Source organism: Hemitrygon akajei, chromosome 16 (assembly GCF_048418815.1).
Source record: "Hemitrygon akajei chromosome 16, sHemAka1.3, whole genome shotgun sequence".
NCBI lineage: Eukaryota > Metazoa > Chordata > Chondrichthyes > Myliobatiformes > Dasyatidae > Hemitrygon > Hemitrygon akajei.
Window position 1 is genome coordinate 34,652,581 of NC_133139.1, and position 12,947 is coordinate 34,665,527.

A 12,947-nucleotide genomic window follows, 5' to 3' on the forward strand; every position below is an offset into this window, starting at 1 on the left:
TGGTGTCAATTCCCAAATAACTGCACATGGATCTTATCATGGCTCTTAATAGAGGTGATAAATAAACAGTGTTACATCTCACCTTGAAATGTTGTAGGATTGACAATTCTGACTGATTCCATTGCTTGTGATTACATCAGTTCTCTTCTGGTTTAATTATCAGATGTCCCATGAAATTTTGGAAAATTATTCACACGGTAGAAAAATGAACAAGTAAATATGTTTATATTTATCTAATCATGTGATGGATGGGATGGAATTTTTAAATGCTCTAAAATATTTTTATGATGTAAAGTGTGATTTGAGTTGTCAAAGTTTGGGAGAGAATACATTACAGAGCATCTGGCCTCCTACACCTCCACCTACACCTTCCAGCTTTTTTTTCCATCTTCACAGTACGCTGTTCTACCAGTTAACTGGGAAGTACAGCTAGCTCTTCCATGACGATAATTACTCAGAGTAACACACCACCTTCTCCCAGATTCTATGTTGTTAGGGTTAATAAATGAAAGTATGAAAATGAAATTAAAACATTTAAAAATTCCAGTTGGATTTCCCATGGGTTGCTCACACAAGTACCACGGTGATTAACTAAGCCCTGACACTTGGTCAACGCTTGAACATTAGCAATGACGTAATAAAATCAGGTTGAAATGAATGACGTTTTCGAAAAGGGGGTCTACCTGACCGTGATGACGTCGGTGATGTACGCGCCCTGCAATGACGCGCAGTTTCTGGTGTACACGGAGCCGTGACGACGCGGCAACGGGCTCCGTTGATGTTTTTGTTGCTGGTGCGAGGAGCCGGGTGGCTGTTACTTACCGTGTGAATGAAAACCCGGTCGCTGACCAGTCTCGCGCCTTCGGCAGAAACAAAGCGGTTGCTCTCACTGCAACCGAATCCGGTAACGTATTTCAAAAACAAATCCTCCCAGCGCAAGGTTTCTCCGTAATTACATATAAAATCTTGTCAGGGCTGAATGGAACCGGACGGAGCGTCGACGGAGGCCGGAGGTGAGAGCGAACCACCGGCGGCCGGGAAGGCGGCGATCGCGGGAGCCGAGGGAGACCTGTGCGCTATAGGTAAGAGGGGGAATATATAGCTGCGTAGATCGGTGTATGTTAATCTCTCCACTGGAGGGTCGGTGCCGGGATCTCGCCCCCCATTGAAGGGGATCAGGTGTTTTACGGTGTTCGGTCTACCCCGACCCCTTTGGGGCGACGGTGTGCGGTAGTGTGCAGGATCCGGATACACAGTCCCTACTCCCACCACCCTCAGCTGCCTGCCTCACCACCACTTTTATCCAGGCTGCTCCAAGAAACACAACCGCAGTAAAAACCTCTTTTATGTAAAAAGGCACAGCTGATGTGGAATTTGAGAGCGCACACTGACATCCTGCTGCTCTGAAAGATGCCCTCTGCAGCACTGCCACTTCTTCAAAGGTACCACAAACATTAACCGTTTTTCAAATATTTAAACTTTATTACATAAACCTGCCATTGCTTGAATGATCTTGTTAACAAAGACCAAATTACTCATAAGGGAATGTCTTAGCAAATAATTAGAGGGTTAAGAAATGCAGAAGGTCAGCTCTGCATGATCCCTTTCACTATTTTGATAATATTCAAGAATTTCACATTGCTTTTGTATCCTGGTTTGGGTGTGAAGAGAATTTTTTTTTGTTTGGGTTGGTGTTTTCCATTTTGGGAGTATTTATGATGTGTTTTGGAAAATGAAATCATGTAGGTTTGATATCCACTTATTGGAGTTAAAATCTTGCAGTGTTATTTTCTAATGGGAACATCTTGCAAGTATTAATACGTTTATAGATACTAATGGCTTTGATTCTGATAGCGAGTTATTGACAGGAAAACTAAATACTTACTACAAATTAAGTGGTCATATGAAATTAAGTATAAAACTAAATAATGATCTCACAAACCCTTGAGGGTATTGAATCTATGTCTGAAAGCCCATGTAATAAAATACTGAAAACGTTTATTTCCTGCTGAGCTTGGAACAAGTACTCTGCTATCAGCATGATGCAGATATTTCACTGGAAGAAACAAAGGAGTAATATTTTTGGTCAGAAATCTTAACTTTTTCATCATAAAGCAGTTAATATGGTATGGGGTCACGCAAAATTGTTTGCCAAATGATTTTTAATGTCATTTCACGTAACATTATGTAGTGGATGACTTCAGAAGCAGAATACAAATTGATGCTGGGTGCAATTGGGCTTTTGCAATAAAAATAAATGCTTTGGGTTAATGTGAATGTAAATCAGAAAAAGCAAAGTTATGAAAAATTAAGTATTTGTAAATGAGACTTCTCTAAAATCATTCAATTTAGGCACTATATAATGCAAATACTGTGCTTTGTGACTGCAATTGCTGTCACAAGGTGTTTGCAATGTTGTGAAGGATATGGGGTAATTCAAGAAGGGAACTATATGGAGAGTAGATAACGAAATCATAAGCAATGAGAGGCAGTTTGAACAAGGCTTTTAAAGGTGGTAAGACAAGGGAATGTCTAGCAGATTCAAAGTAGGTGCTGACTTGTAAGTTCCACTGTCTTATGTAGCAGAAGAATAGATGGTAAAATGTCAGTAAGCAATGGAAAATATCCTAGTGAATGAGAGCTTGAAATTAGGGAGAGTGGCCTGAAGAGAGACCATGGAAAGATTTATAAATAACAATGCACAATACAGTTATAAATTGCTTGAGATTCAGGAAAGTAATGAGGGAAAGGTTGATGGACAAGTAAAGCTGGATGTCTGTGATTCGTCTCTCTTAGTTTTAAGGAAATGAGATGTTTATAATGCATATAATAAAGGTTAACGAATACTTAAAAATGAAATACATAGTCTATCAGGACATGATAGATCTTAATCATTTTCTCTTTTCCATTCCTAAAGCATTATACCATTCAATCTATCCCTATCAATGAATGCAGTGGAATGATTGGATTTAACCTAGGAGCTTCTGGTGCACTGAAATACTACAATGGACTTTGGTCTCTATTTTGGGTAGAGAAAGATGCCCCCCTCCCTGGGGTAGGTGTTGGGGGGGGTCAAAATGATTTGCTTCCAATCCTCTTCATCAGTTGAGACAGATTGTAAAGTAAATTTGAGATCCATAATTGGTGATTAATGGGTAATTAATGGGCAGTGTGTGATGGGTGAGTATGGGTTCCATTCACCATTGTCACTGGGTTTCTATATTCTCCAGATGAAGACTCTTGATTATCAGTATTATCCTGAATGCAGCTTCATTTTCAACAGTCATGGTCCAAGGATTGCCATGAATTGAGGGGGAGGGGTGGGCGATGTAACTTTTTTTTAGGGGGGCTTTGAGAAAATCCTTGAAGCTTTTTCTCTTGTTGTTTTGGTAATCATTTAATTGTAGAAGTCTGATGTAGGGCTTGTGAACAGCGTGACTCATCTGTTCAAGCTGGTTGAATGTCTCGCTGCATGGAATGTTGGCCTGAGAGCGCTGATGTTGATGTACTTACTGTGCTGAGCAGCAGTAATCTCTATCCTCCTGCATATTTACCTACAGCAGGCACCTCAAAACATTAGGGAAGCCCAAATGACATTCATTCTGAAATAAGTGGTTCTGTTTTATTCCTGATTATTGATTGAAACGATGACCTTAAATAAAGTTAACAAAAGAGCAAAATCGTTTTATCGGTCATCAATTCTGAGGACCTTCTGTGTGAATGGCATGCACTGTCTTAGAAAGAAGAAGAAATAACAAGAAATCTACAGAAAGTTTTGGGTATATATAGCTCTTGCTTAGGAATTAAAATGAAAGAGACAGATTAACCTTTCAGGTATTATCTAGCCATCAAGAGTTAACCTTTCTGCCTGATTTATATGCTGACTAATTACTCATTTTATTGGTTGTCTTTTAGTTTGAGCAGCATTGTTGTTTTAGTATTTCCAAGTTATGTAACCAGCATTCTATTTTTTTTGAAAGAAATAACATCTATTTATTGTAATGCTTTTCATCTTTGGAATATTCTGAAGAGTTTTTGAACCAGTTAGTTATTTTTGAAGCATAGTTAATGCACTGTTTCATAAGGGAATTTCTGATCCACAATCAAAAATGAAATTGATATCCAGTGAGAATATACTATATTTTGTAGCATTGATTGCATGATATGAAATTGGTCAGGAAGCTGGAGGAATGTTCTTTCTTTACTAATGTTATGGAATAGTTTATGTTCTTTTCTTTGTGGTGGCGTGTTGGGGAGGAAGCATTAAGAAGAGGGACGCCTCACGTCTTAATAAGCTGGTTAGGAAGGCGGGCTCTGTCGTGGGCAAAGTACTGGAGAGTTTAACATCGGTAGCTGAGCGAAGGGCGCTGAGTAGGCTACGGTCAATTATGGAAAACTCTGAACATCCTCTACATAGCACCATCCAGAGACAGAGAAGCAGTTTCAGCGACAGGTTACTATCGATGCAATGCTCCTCAGACAGGATGAAGAGGTCAATACTCCCCAATGCCATTAGGCTTTACAATTCAACCGCCAGGACTTAAGAACTTTTTAAAAGCTATTATTAATGCTTTTTGTGATAGTGATTTAGATGCATATCATATTTTTTTACTGAGTTAAGTATTGTATGTAATTAGTTTTGCTACAACAAGTGTATGGGACATTGGAAAAAAAGTTGAATTTCCCCATGGGGATGAATAAAGTATCTATCTATCTATCTATCTATCATGTTGACTTGGGAAAGATGAAGCTTCTATTCCACTTATCCTGAAAAAATTTATCCTCCAAAAATGCAGTGTTCCCTTACAGGAATTGTACTTAATCCCAAATTCTTCAGAATCAGTGTACCCACCTTATAGCCAAAACTGACATTTTTAATGTATTTTAATTTCAGTCCATTTTTTTGTGAATTTTTTTTTCTGTTCCTCCTTTCTCAGAGAAGCAGAAAATCTATCATACATTGTGGTTTTACAATGGCTTTGATATTTTGCCAAATGGTTTCAATTTGAAGCCTGTTTATTGTAACTGAAGTTGCTGCTTATTCCATCCATTTCATTAAGGCATTTAAGTACATTTATTTAACATTGTATAGAACTCTCTGTTGAATTTATTTCAATTCCATTGGCTAGGAGCAATTGTATGCATGTCTTTAGGATTTATAGGTGGCTTGTACATGGTAGCAGCTTCTCTTCATCAAGAACTCTCATCTTTGTGAAGTGGATAAATACTAAGAATGCATAGCAAGAAATGGACCATTTTATGTGTATTTAGTTACATATTGTTAATCTTATGAAAGTGTCTTTGATTCTTTCTATTTCATGTACTTACTTAGCTTGCCCGTTAAATGGAAAATTTCCCTTTAATTTCCTATTGTGCTCATTAATAACCTTTATTTATATCGTTTAGATTTGGTCTCCAGCTTAGGGTGGAAGTGCTTTCTCCTGTCCAGTCTATTGAAATTTTTAAAGACATCCAGTAGGTTATCCCTCCAGCTTCTGTTCATTTTTCTCAAGAGTCAAATCTTTTCAGTCTTTGAGTAGATATAATCCTTCATTCTCCTAATGTAATTCAAATCACATTTGCACCATCTGTAGTGCCACTATATCTTTTTATTAGTGAGTGAACACAAAGGGATACAATTCTGGCCCATTCTGCTGCATCAATCCCTTGGAAGAGCAACACTCACTTAGTCCCAATCTTTGATGCATCACCCATCCCTATGACTATTTTATAAGTGCATTGGTTTTCCTTTATCTTCCATTAAAACTGTTTCTACAAATCTTAATTGGGAGGTCATTCCAAATTTCAAACTCTAACCATTGATGGTTTGGTTATTTTGCAAGTCAGTGTAATTCTTTGTGCCCTCTCCTCCATCTCTCCTCCCCCAGATTTCCACTAGTATTGGAAGCTACTTGTTTCTGTAGTACTTTGACTTTAAAACACTAACTGAATCTGCTCACCTTCTCCAGTTTAAGGAGCAATATTCCTCTTATAATTACATAGTTTTTGCATATAGTTGTAATGTCTTCCTTAGAAACATCCCAGTGAGCTACTTCACCATAGCCTTCATATTGCTTTTAACTTGCAGTGCCTAGATTACCATTGGCTTTCCTTTATTGTTTCTGTGCTACATCATGGTAATTGCTGGTAAGTTAATATCAGTTCTCAAGCTTATTAAATTGTATCAATGAATATTAGCTTATGAGTACTGCTTTGGAACCTTAATATTAATTTGCTGCAAAGTAATCCAGTGACAATAGTGTAAAATCAAAATGCCTTCAAGATTGAACTCTGTCAAAATCAATAAATACGTTACACAGGTAATCGTTCCTTATTTTAGAGGATTTGTGGAGGCTTGTAGATTGGGAGATCCTTTGATGGTTTCTAGAAAGTAATGATTAGTGACAGTAATGTATTTGCTTCTGAAACTGCCTATATTAAATCTAAATTACAGAAGCTAGGTATGATATTGAATTCGTTGAGCTGCTTGCAAGAAAGATTGAGCTTTATAGTCAATAAAGAGTCACTGTTTGGGCATCAGTTGATCTAACATGACATCATGAATGCATGTTATTTCAGTTTGTGTTTTTTTTTACTTTTCCCCCATTCACCATCTTTTTGCCTCATTTATCTGATGTCTGTTTTCAAATGACCAGTGATGCCAGACACACAAAGTTGGCACTACATCTGGACTTTTAACATATGACTGCAAAATAAGACACAAAGCACATTGTTGCCTGGGTCTAAGATTGGTTTTGAATCATGGAGTAAATTTTTGGTTTTTCAACTATGTGCTTTAATCAGTATTGACTAATATTATTTCTGTATTAGCCCATGCCTATGCATTATTTCTAATCTTGTGATTATGAAATAATTGAAATTGCAGTGAATTGTGCAAGTAATCTAAAGAACTCCAGGTCGTTTCAAAAGACTAAGAAGAACAAATAAAATTTGCGATAATAGAAAATGCATGAAATATCCAACAGAGCAGTAATCTGTTGAAGGAATCTGATGAAAAGTTTATTTTCTGAGTATTACTGGAAATCAGAGGATTTGAAACATGATATATTAATCTTTTTCTATATTGAATGAAGTGAAATTACAACATTCTTTTGAGTTTGACTTCCAGTGTGGGAAGGCAGTTTCTTCTGATCAAATGATCTTTTGTGGTACTGTTTCATGGGATGGAAGGAGCAGCTGATTTGGAATTTGTTGCAGGTATAAATGGGTTGGTTCATGGAATAGGATAATGCTTTAGTCTGACTTGATTATTAACGTTAGTGAATTTCAGATCATGGAACTGTTTTCAATTTCATATTTTAGGATGTTGGTATTCCCAGCATAACTAATGTTCATATCCCATGCCCAGTTGCCTGTGAAAAGGTGGTATTGTGTCACATTCTTGAAACACTGCAGTCCTTCTGGTGATGGTGCTCACATGGTGTTAACTAGGGAGTTCCAGAATTTGGACCCAGCACTAGAGAAGATGAATAGTAATGGTTATGGGGTTTGAGAAGTGCTGCTCAAGTAGTCTGGGTAAATAATTGTGGTGCATTAAATGCAAGCTGAGCCGGTGGTGGACGAGGTTCCAAAAGCATAGGCTGATTTGTATATGTGACGTAGAACTGCTTGAGTGCAGTTGGATGCATTCATCTAAGCAAGTGGAATGAATTCCTTTAAGCTCCTGAGGTGTCTCGTGGATGGCAAGAAATCTTTGGGGTGTTTGAAGATGAGTCTCTCACCATACAATACCCAGTCTCTGACCAGTTCTCGCAGTCACAGTATTTATGCAATTGAATGTCAAGAAAATGTGGTCATATAATCTCTTGTTGAAGATGGTAATTCCTAGGCAGTTGAGTGTTGAGAATGTTAATATCTGTTTACTAGCCCATGTCTGAATTTTGTCTGGATCTTGTTGCATACTGGTGTGGAAAACCTCATTTTTGAAGTGTCCTGATTAGGATTGAACAACTTGCAATTATCTGTGAACTTACTCATTTCTGATCAAATGAAGGAATATCAGAGTGATAATCCATGAGTGGAGCCAAAAGAAATCAGGGAGATTTTAAATTGCATTTTTGGATCTGTATTTACTTAGGAGACAGCCACAGTCTGTAGAAGTGAGGCAAAGCAGCATTGACTTCATGGGCCCTATACAGATTACAGACGAGGGGGTGTTTTCTGTCTTGAGGCAAATTAGGTTGAATAAATCCCCAGGGCTTGACATACTGGTGTGGTGTTCCCTTGGATCCTGTGGGAGGCAAGTGCAGAAATTACAGGGGCCACAGCCAAGACACTTACCCAATATTCTTAGTGACAGGAGAGGTACCAGGGGATTGTTGTTCCGCTGTTTAAGAAAGGCTCTAAAAATAAACGAGGAAATTATAGGCCAGTCAGCCTTGCGTCAATAGTGGGAAAGCCATTGGAAAGTATTCTAAGGGACTAAATACGAGTATTTGGATAGACATGGATTGATTAGGGATAGTCATCCTGGCTTCATGAGTGGTAGTTTGTGTCTAACCAATCTTTTATAGTTTTTCAAGGAAGTTACCAGGAAAGTTGATGAAGGCAAGGCAGTGGATGTTATTACATGGACTTCAGCAAGGCATTTGACCAGGTCCCACATGGGAGGTTTGTCAAGAAGGTTCAGTTGGTCGACATTCAAAATGATGTAGTAAATTGGATGAAACATTGGCTTTGTGGTAGAAGCCCAAGAGTGGTGGTAGATGGTTGCCTCTCTGACTGGAGGCCTGTGGCTAGTGGAGTGCTGCAGGGATCGGTGCTGGGTGCATTGCTGTTTGCCACCTGTGTCAATGATCTGGATGATAATGTGGTTAACTGGATCAGCAAATTTGTGGATGACATCAAGTTTGTGGGCGTAGTGGACAGACAGGAAGACTATCAGAGCTATCAGTGAGATCTGGACCTGGTGGAAAAATGGGCTGCAAATGGCAGGTGGAATTTAATGCAGACAAGTGTGACGTGTTGCACTTTGGTAGGGCCAACCAGGGTAGGTCTTACACAGTGAACAGTAGGGCACTGAGGAGTGCTGTAGAACAAAGGGATCTAGGAATACAGGTCCATAATTCAAGTGGTGTCACAGGTAGGTAGGGTCCTGAAGAAAGCTTTTGGCTCATTGGTCTTCATAAATCAAAGTACTGAGTACAGGAGATGGACTGTTATTTTAAAGTTGTATAAAACATTGGTGATGCCTAATTTGGGGTATTGTGTGCAGTTTTGGTTACCTACCTATAGGAAAGATGTAAGTAGGGTTGAAAGAGGACAGAAAATTTACAAGGATGTTGCCAGGACTGAAGAACCAGAGTTATAAGAAAAGATTGGATAGGTTAGGACTTTATTCTTTAGAATGTAGAAGATTGAGAAGAGATTTGATGGAGGTATACAAATGAGGGGTATAGATGGGTAAATGCAAACAGGCTTTTTGAACTGAGGTTGGGTGAGACTACAACTTGGGGTCATGGGTTAAGGGTGAAAGGTGAAAATTTTAAGAGGAATATGGGGAAATTTCTTCACTCAGAAAGTTGTGAGAATGTAGAATAAGCTGCCAGTACAAGTGGTACATGCAAGTTCAATTTCAATGTTTAAGAAAAGTTTGGATAGGTACATCAGTGGTAGGAGTATGGAGGGGTATGGTGCAGATCAATGGGAGTAGGTAGTTTAAATGGTTCTGCATGGATTAGATGGGCCAAAAGGCCTGTGTCTGTGCAGGACTTTTTTATGACTGACACTATGAGGTAATTAGTGATTGGACATGGTCTGATGCACTACAGTGATACCTGTTGCTAGGATAATTGTCTTTCAGCAATAATAACCATCTTCCTTGTTCTGAAATATTACTCCAAAACATTGTAATGTTTCTCTTGATGACTGTGGGCTTTACCAGATCAAATGCAGGATTGATGTAAAAGACTCCTTTAAGAATTAAAGTATATGTATGACATACTTTGAATTAAAGAATCTCTGTTTTAATAATATCTTAAAATACAAGTGAAAACATCATTGTCAGCATTTTCCATTCTCACATTTGTGAAGGTGTTTTACTGCTGGCTGGGATAGAATTCCATGAGTAACAATTGCATGAATAGCAATTGGTGTATTAGGTAAGTTGCCATTATAAGTGACTTGCAATCTGCTTGGGATCAATATCATCATTTTGATCCCATTTAATTTGATGCAATTTTCCAACAAGGGTTTATAGATTAGAATTGGGAGTAAAAATTCTTGCCAACCTTGGTTTACTTTGGCATAAGAGGCAATTATATTGACTCAGTTGGAACCCAGTCCTGAGTGTCAGCGGAGGGGTTGTTGGCCAATGACATTGATGTTTGTTCATTTAATCTTCTAGTGCTGAGGAAGCAATGCGATTGTAGCAGGACTTGGATAAGCTGGAAGAATGGGTAGCAAAGTGGCAGATGGAATAGTGTTGGGAAATGTATGATAATGCATTTTGGTAAAAAGAATCATGGTGTGGACTATTATCTAAATGGGGAGAAGGTTGAAATATCAGAGGTGCAGAGGGATTTAGGAGTCCGTGTGCAAGACCCCCAGAAGGTTAATTTACAGGTTGAGTCTGTGGTTAAGAAGGCAAATGCAATGTTGCCATTTATTTCAAGGGGAATAGAATATAAAAGCAAGGAGATAATGCTGAGCCTTTATTATACACTAGTCAGGCTGCAATTGGAGTATTGTTAACAGTTTTGGGTCCATATCTCAGAAGGGACATGTTGTCATTGGAGAGAGTCCAGAGGAGGTTCATGAGGAAAATTCTGGGAATGAAGGGGTTAACATATGAGCAGTATTTGCAGCATTGGATTCAGCAAAGGCAGATCCTGTTTGATAAACTTACTGGAGTTCTTTGAAGTATAATGAACACAGTGGGAAGAGGGAACAGATGGATATTAGATAAGGTGTTCGATAAGATGCCAAACAAAAGGTTTATCCATAAGATTAGGATGCATAGAGTTGGGGGTGATGTATTAGCATGGATAGAGGATTGGTTAACTAATAGAAAGCAAAGAGTTTGGATACATGGGTGTTTCTCTGGTTGGCAATCAGCGGTGAGTAGTCTGCTGCAGGGGTTTTGACTGGGCTGTTCACGATATCCATTAATGATCTGGAAGAGGGGACCAAACATATTGTATTTAAATTTGCTGATGACACTAAATTAAGTGGAAAAGCAAATTGTGCAGAAGATATGGAGAGTCTGCAGATATCTGTAGATAAAGTAAGTGGGCAAGGGTCTGGCAGATGGAGTACAATATTGGTAAGTATGAGGTCTTCCACTTTGGAAGGAAAAATGGAAGATCAGATTATTATTTAAATGGTAAAAAAAAAATGTGGCATGCTCCTGTGCAGAAGGACTTGGGAGTGCTTGTGCATGAATCACAAAAGATTGGCTTGCAGGTGCAGCAGGCTATCAAGAAGGCTAATGAAATGCTGGCCTTCGTTGCTAGAGGGATTGAATTTAAGAGCAGGGAGGTTATGCTGCAACTGTACAGGGTACTGGTGCGGACACACCTGGAGTACTGCCTGCGGTTCTGGTCTCTTTCCTTGAGGAAGGATATACTGCCTTTGGAGGCAGTGCAGAGGAAGTTTACCAGGTTGATTCCAGAGATGAGGGGGTTAAACTATGAGGAGAGATTGTGTCGCCTGGGACTGTACTTGCTGGAATTCATAAAAATGAGAGCAGATTTTATAGAAACATATAAAATTCTGAAAGGGATAGATAAGATAGAGACAGGAAAGTTGTTTCCACTGGTAGGTGAGACTACAACTAGGAGACACAGCCTCAAGATTCAGGGAGTAGATTTAGAATGGAGATGAGGAGAAACTGCTTTTCCCAGAGTGTGGTGAATCTGTGGAATTCTCTGCCCAATGAAGTGGTGGGGGCTACCTCAGTAAATATATTTAAGTTGAATAGATTTTTGCATAGTAGGGGAGTTAAGGGTTATGGGGAAAAGGCAGGTAGGTGCAGATGAATACATGGCCAGATCAGCCATGATCTTATTGAAAGGCGGAGCAGGCTCGACAAACCAGATGGCCTACTTCTGCTCCTATTTCTTATGTTCTTGTATTATGTTTTAGTGAACAAGTTGGCAAAGTTTTGGAGCTCAGCCTCCAAGTTTGCACAAATTCAAGCATTACTTACATGTTCCAGCTGCTTTGGGTCAGTGCACTGGACAATATTCAGGGATTCATTTTTGTGTCTGAATGAAAATGCCACAGTAGTTACCAACTGCATCAAGACTTGTGTGGATGAGTGTGTGCTGTAAAGAACATAGTGGATATATCCAAACCAAAAACAGTGGATGAACCAGATTTATTGTCTGCTGAGGATTAAATCTGTGGCATTCAAGACTGGTGATCCAGAACTGTAGAAGTATTCCAGGTATGACTTATGGTTGGCTATTTTAAGGGTGAGATAACAATTCCAATTGAGGTTAGAGATGGAATTGGATGCATGTCAGCTCTGGCAGGGTTTGCAGGCATAACTTCCTACAATGCAAAACCTAATGTAGTGAATGGCTGTGATGCTTCGCTTCCAGATAAGTTCAATGCTTTTTATGCATGTTTTGAAAGGAAGAATAAAACTGCACCTTTGTGAACTGTTGCAGCATCTGGTGACCCTGTGATCTCTGTCTTGGAGGCCAATTGTCAGCATCTTTCAAGCTGGTGAATCCTTGCAAGGTGTCAGGCTCTGATGCTGTACCTGGCAGGGCTCTGAAAACCTGTGCCAACCAACTGGCAGGAGTATTCAAGGACATCTTCAATCTCTCACTGTTGCATTCTGAGGTTCCCACCTACTTCAAAAGGGCGACTTTGCTGCCCACTACACCCCTAGTCTTGGTGTTTGTATTGAATAGCTTCACTTTGGTTTTGAAAGTTAGCTCATTCCAGTGGAAAATTTATTGAAGGTAAAGGTTTGG

At 39.1% G+C, this 12,947-nt stretch overlaps 1 protein-coding gene across 5 annotated transcripts in view; it reads left to right on the forward strand.

Annotated features, from left to right (window-relative positions):
- The first annotated feature begins 752 nt into the window (after positions 1-752).
- The window catches only part of LOC140739968 (phosphatidylinositol 4-phosphate 5-kinase type-1 gamma-like), a 182,552-nt gene continuing 170,357 nt past the window's right edge, over positions 753-12,947 (forward strand). For all 5 annotated transcript variants that reach the window (XM_073068680.1, XM_073068682.1, XM_073068685.1 and 2 more), the window contains exon 1: positions 753-1,082. In XM_073068680.1, coding sequence (XP_072924781.1) covers positions 980-1,082 — 103 coding nt within the window. In that variant the 5' untranslated portion in view covers positions 753-979. The remainder of the gene's footprint in view (positions 1,083-12,947) is intronic.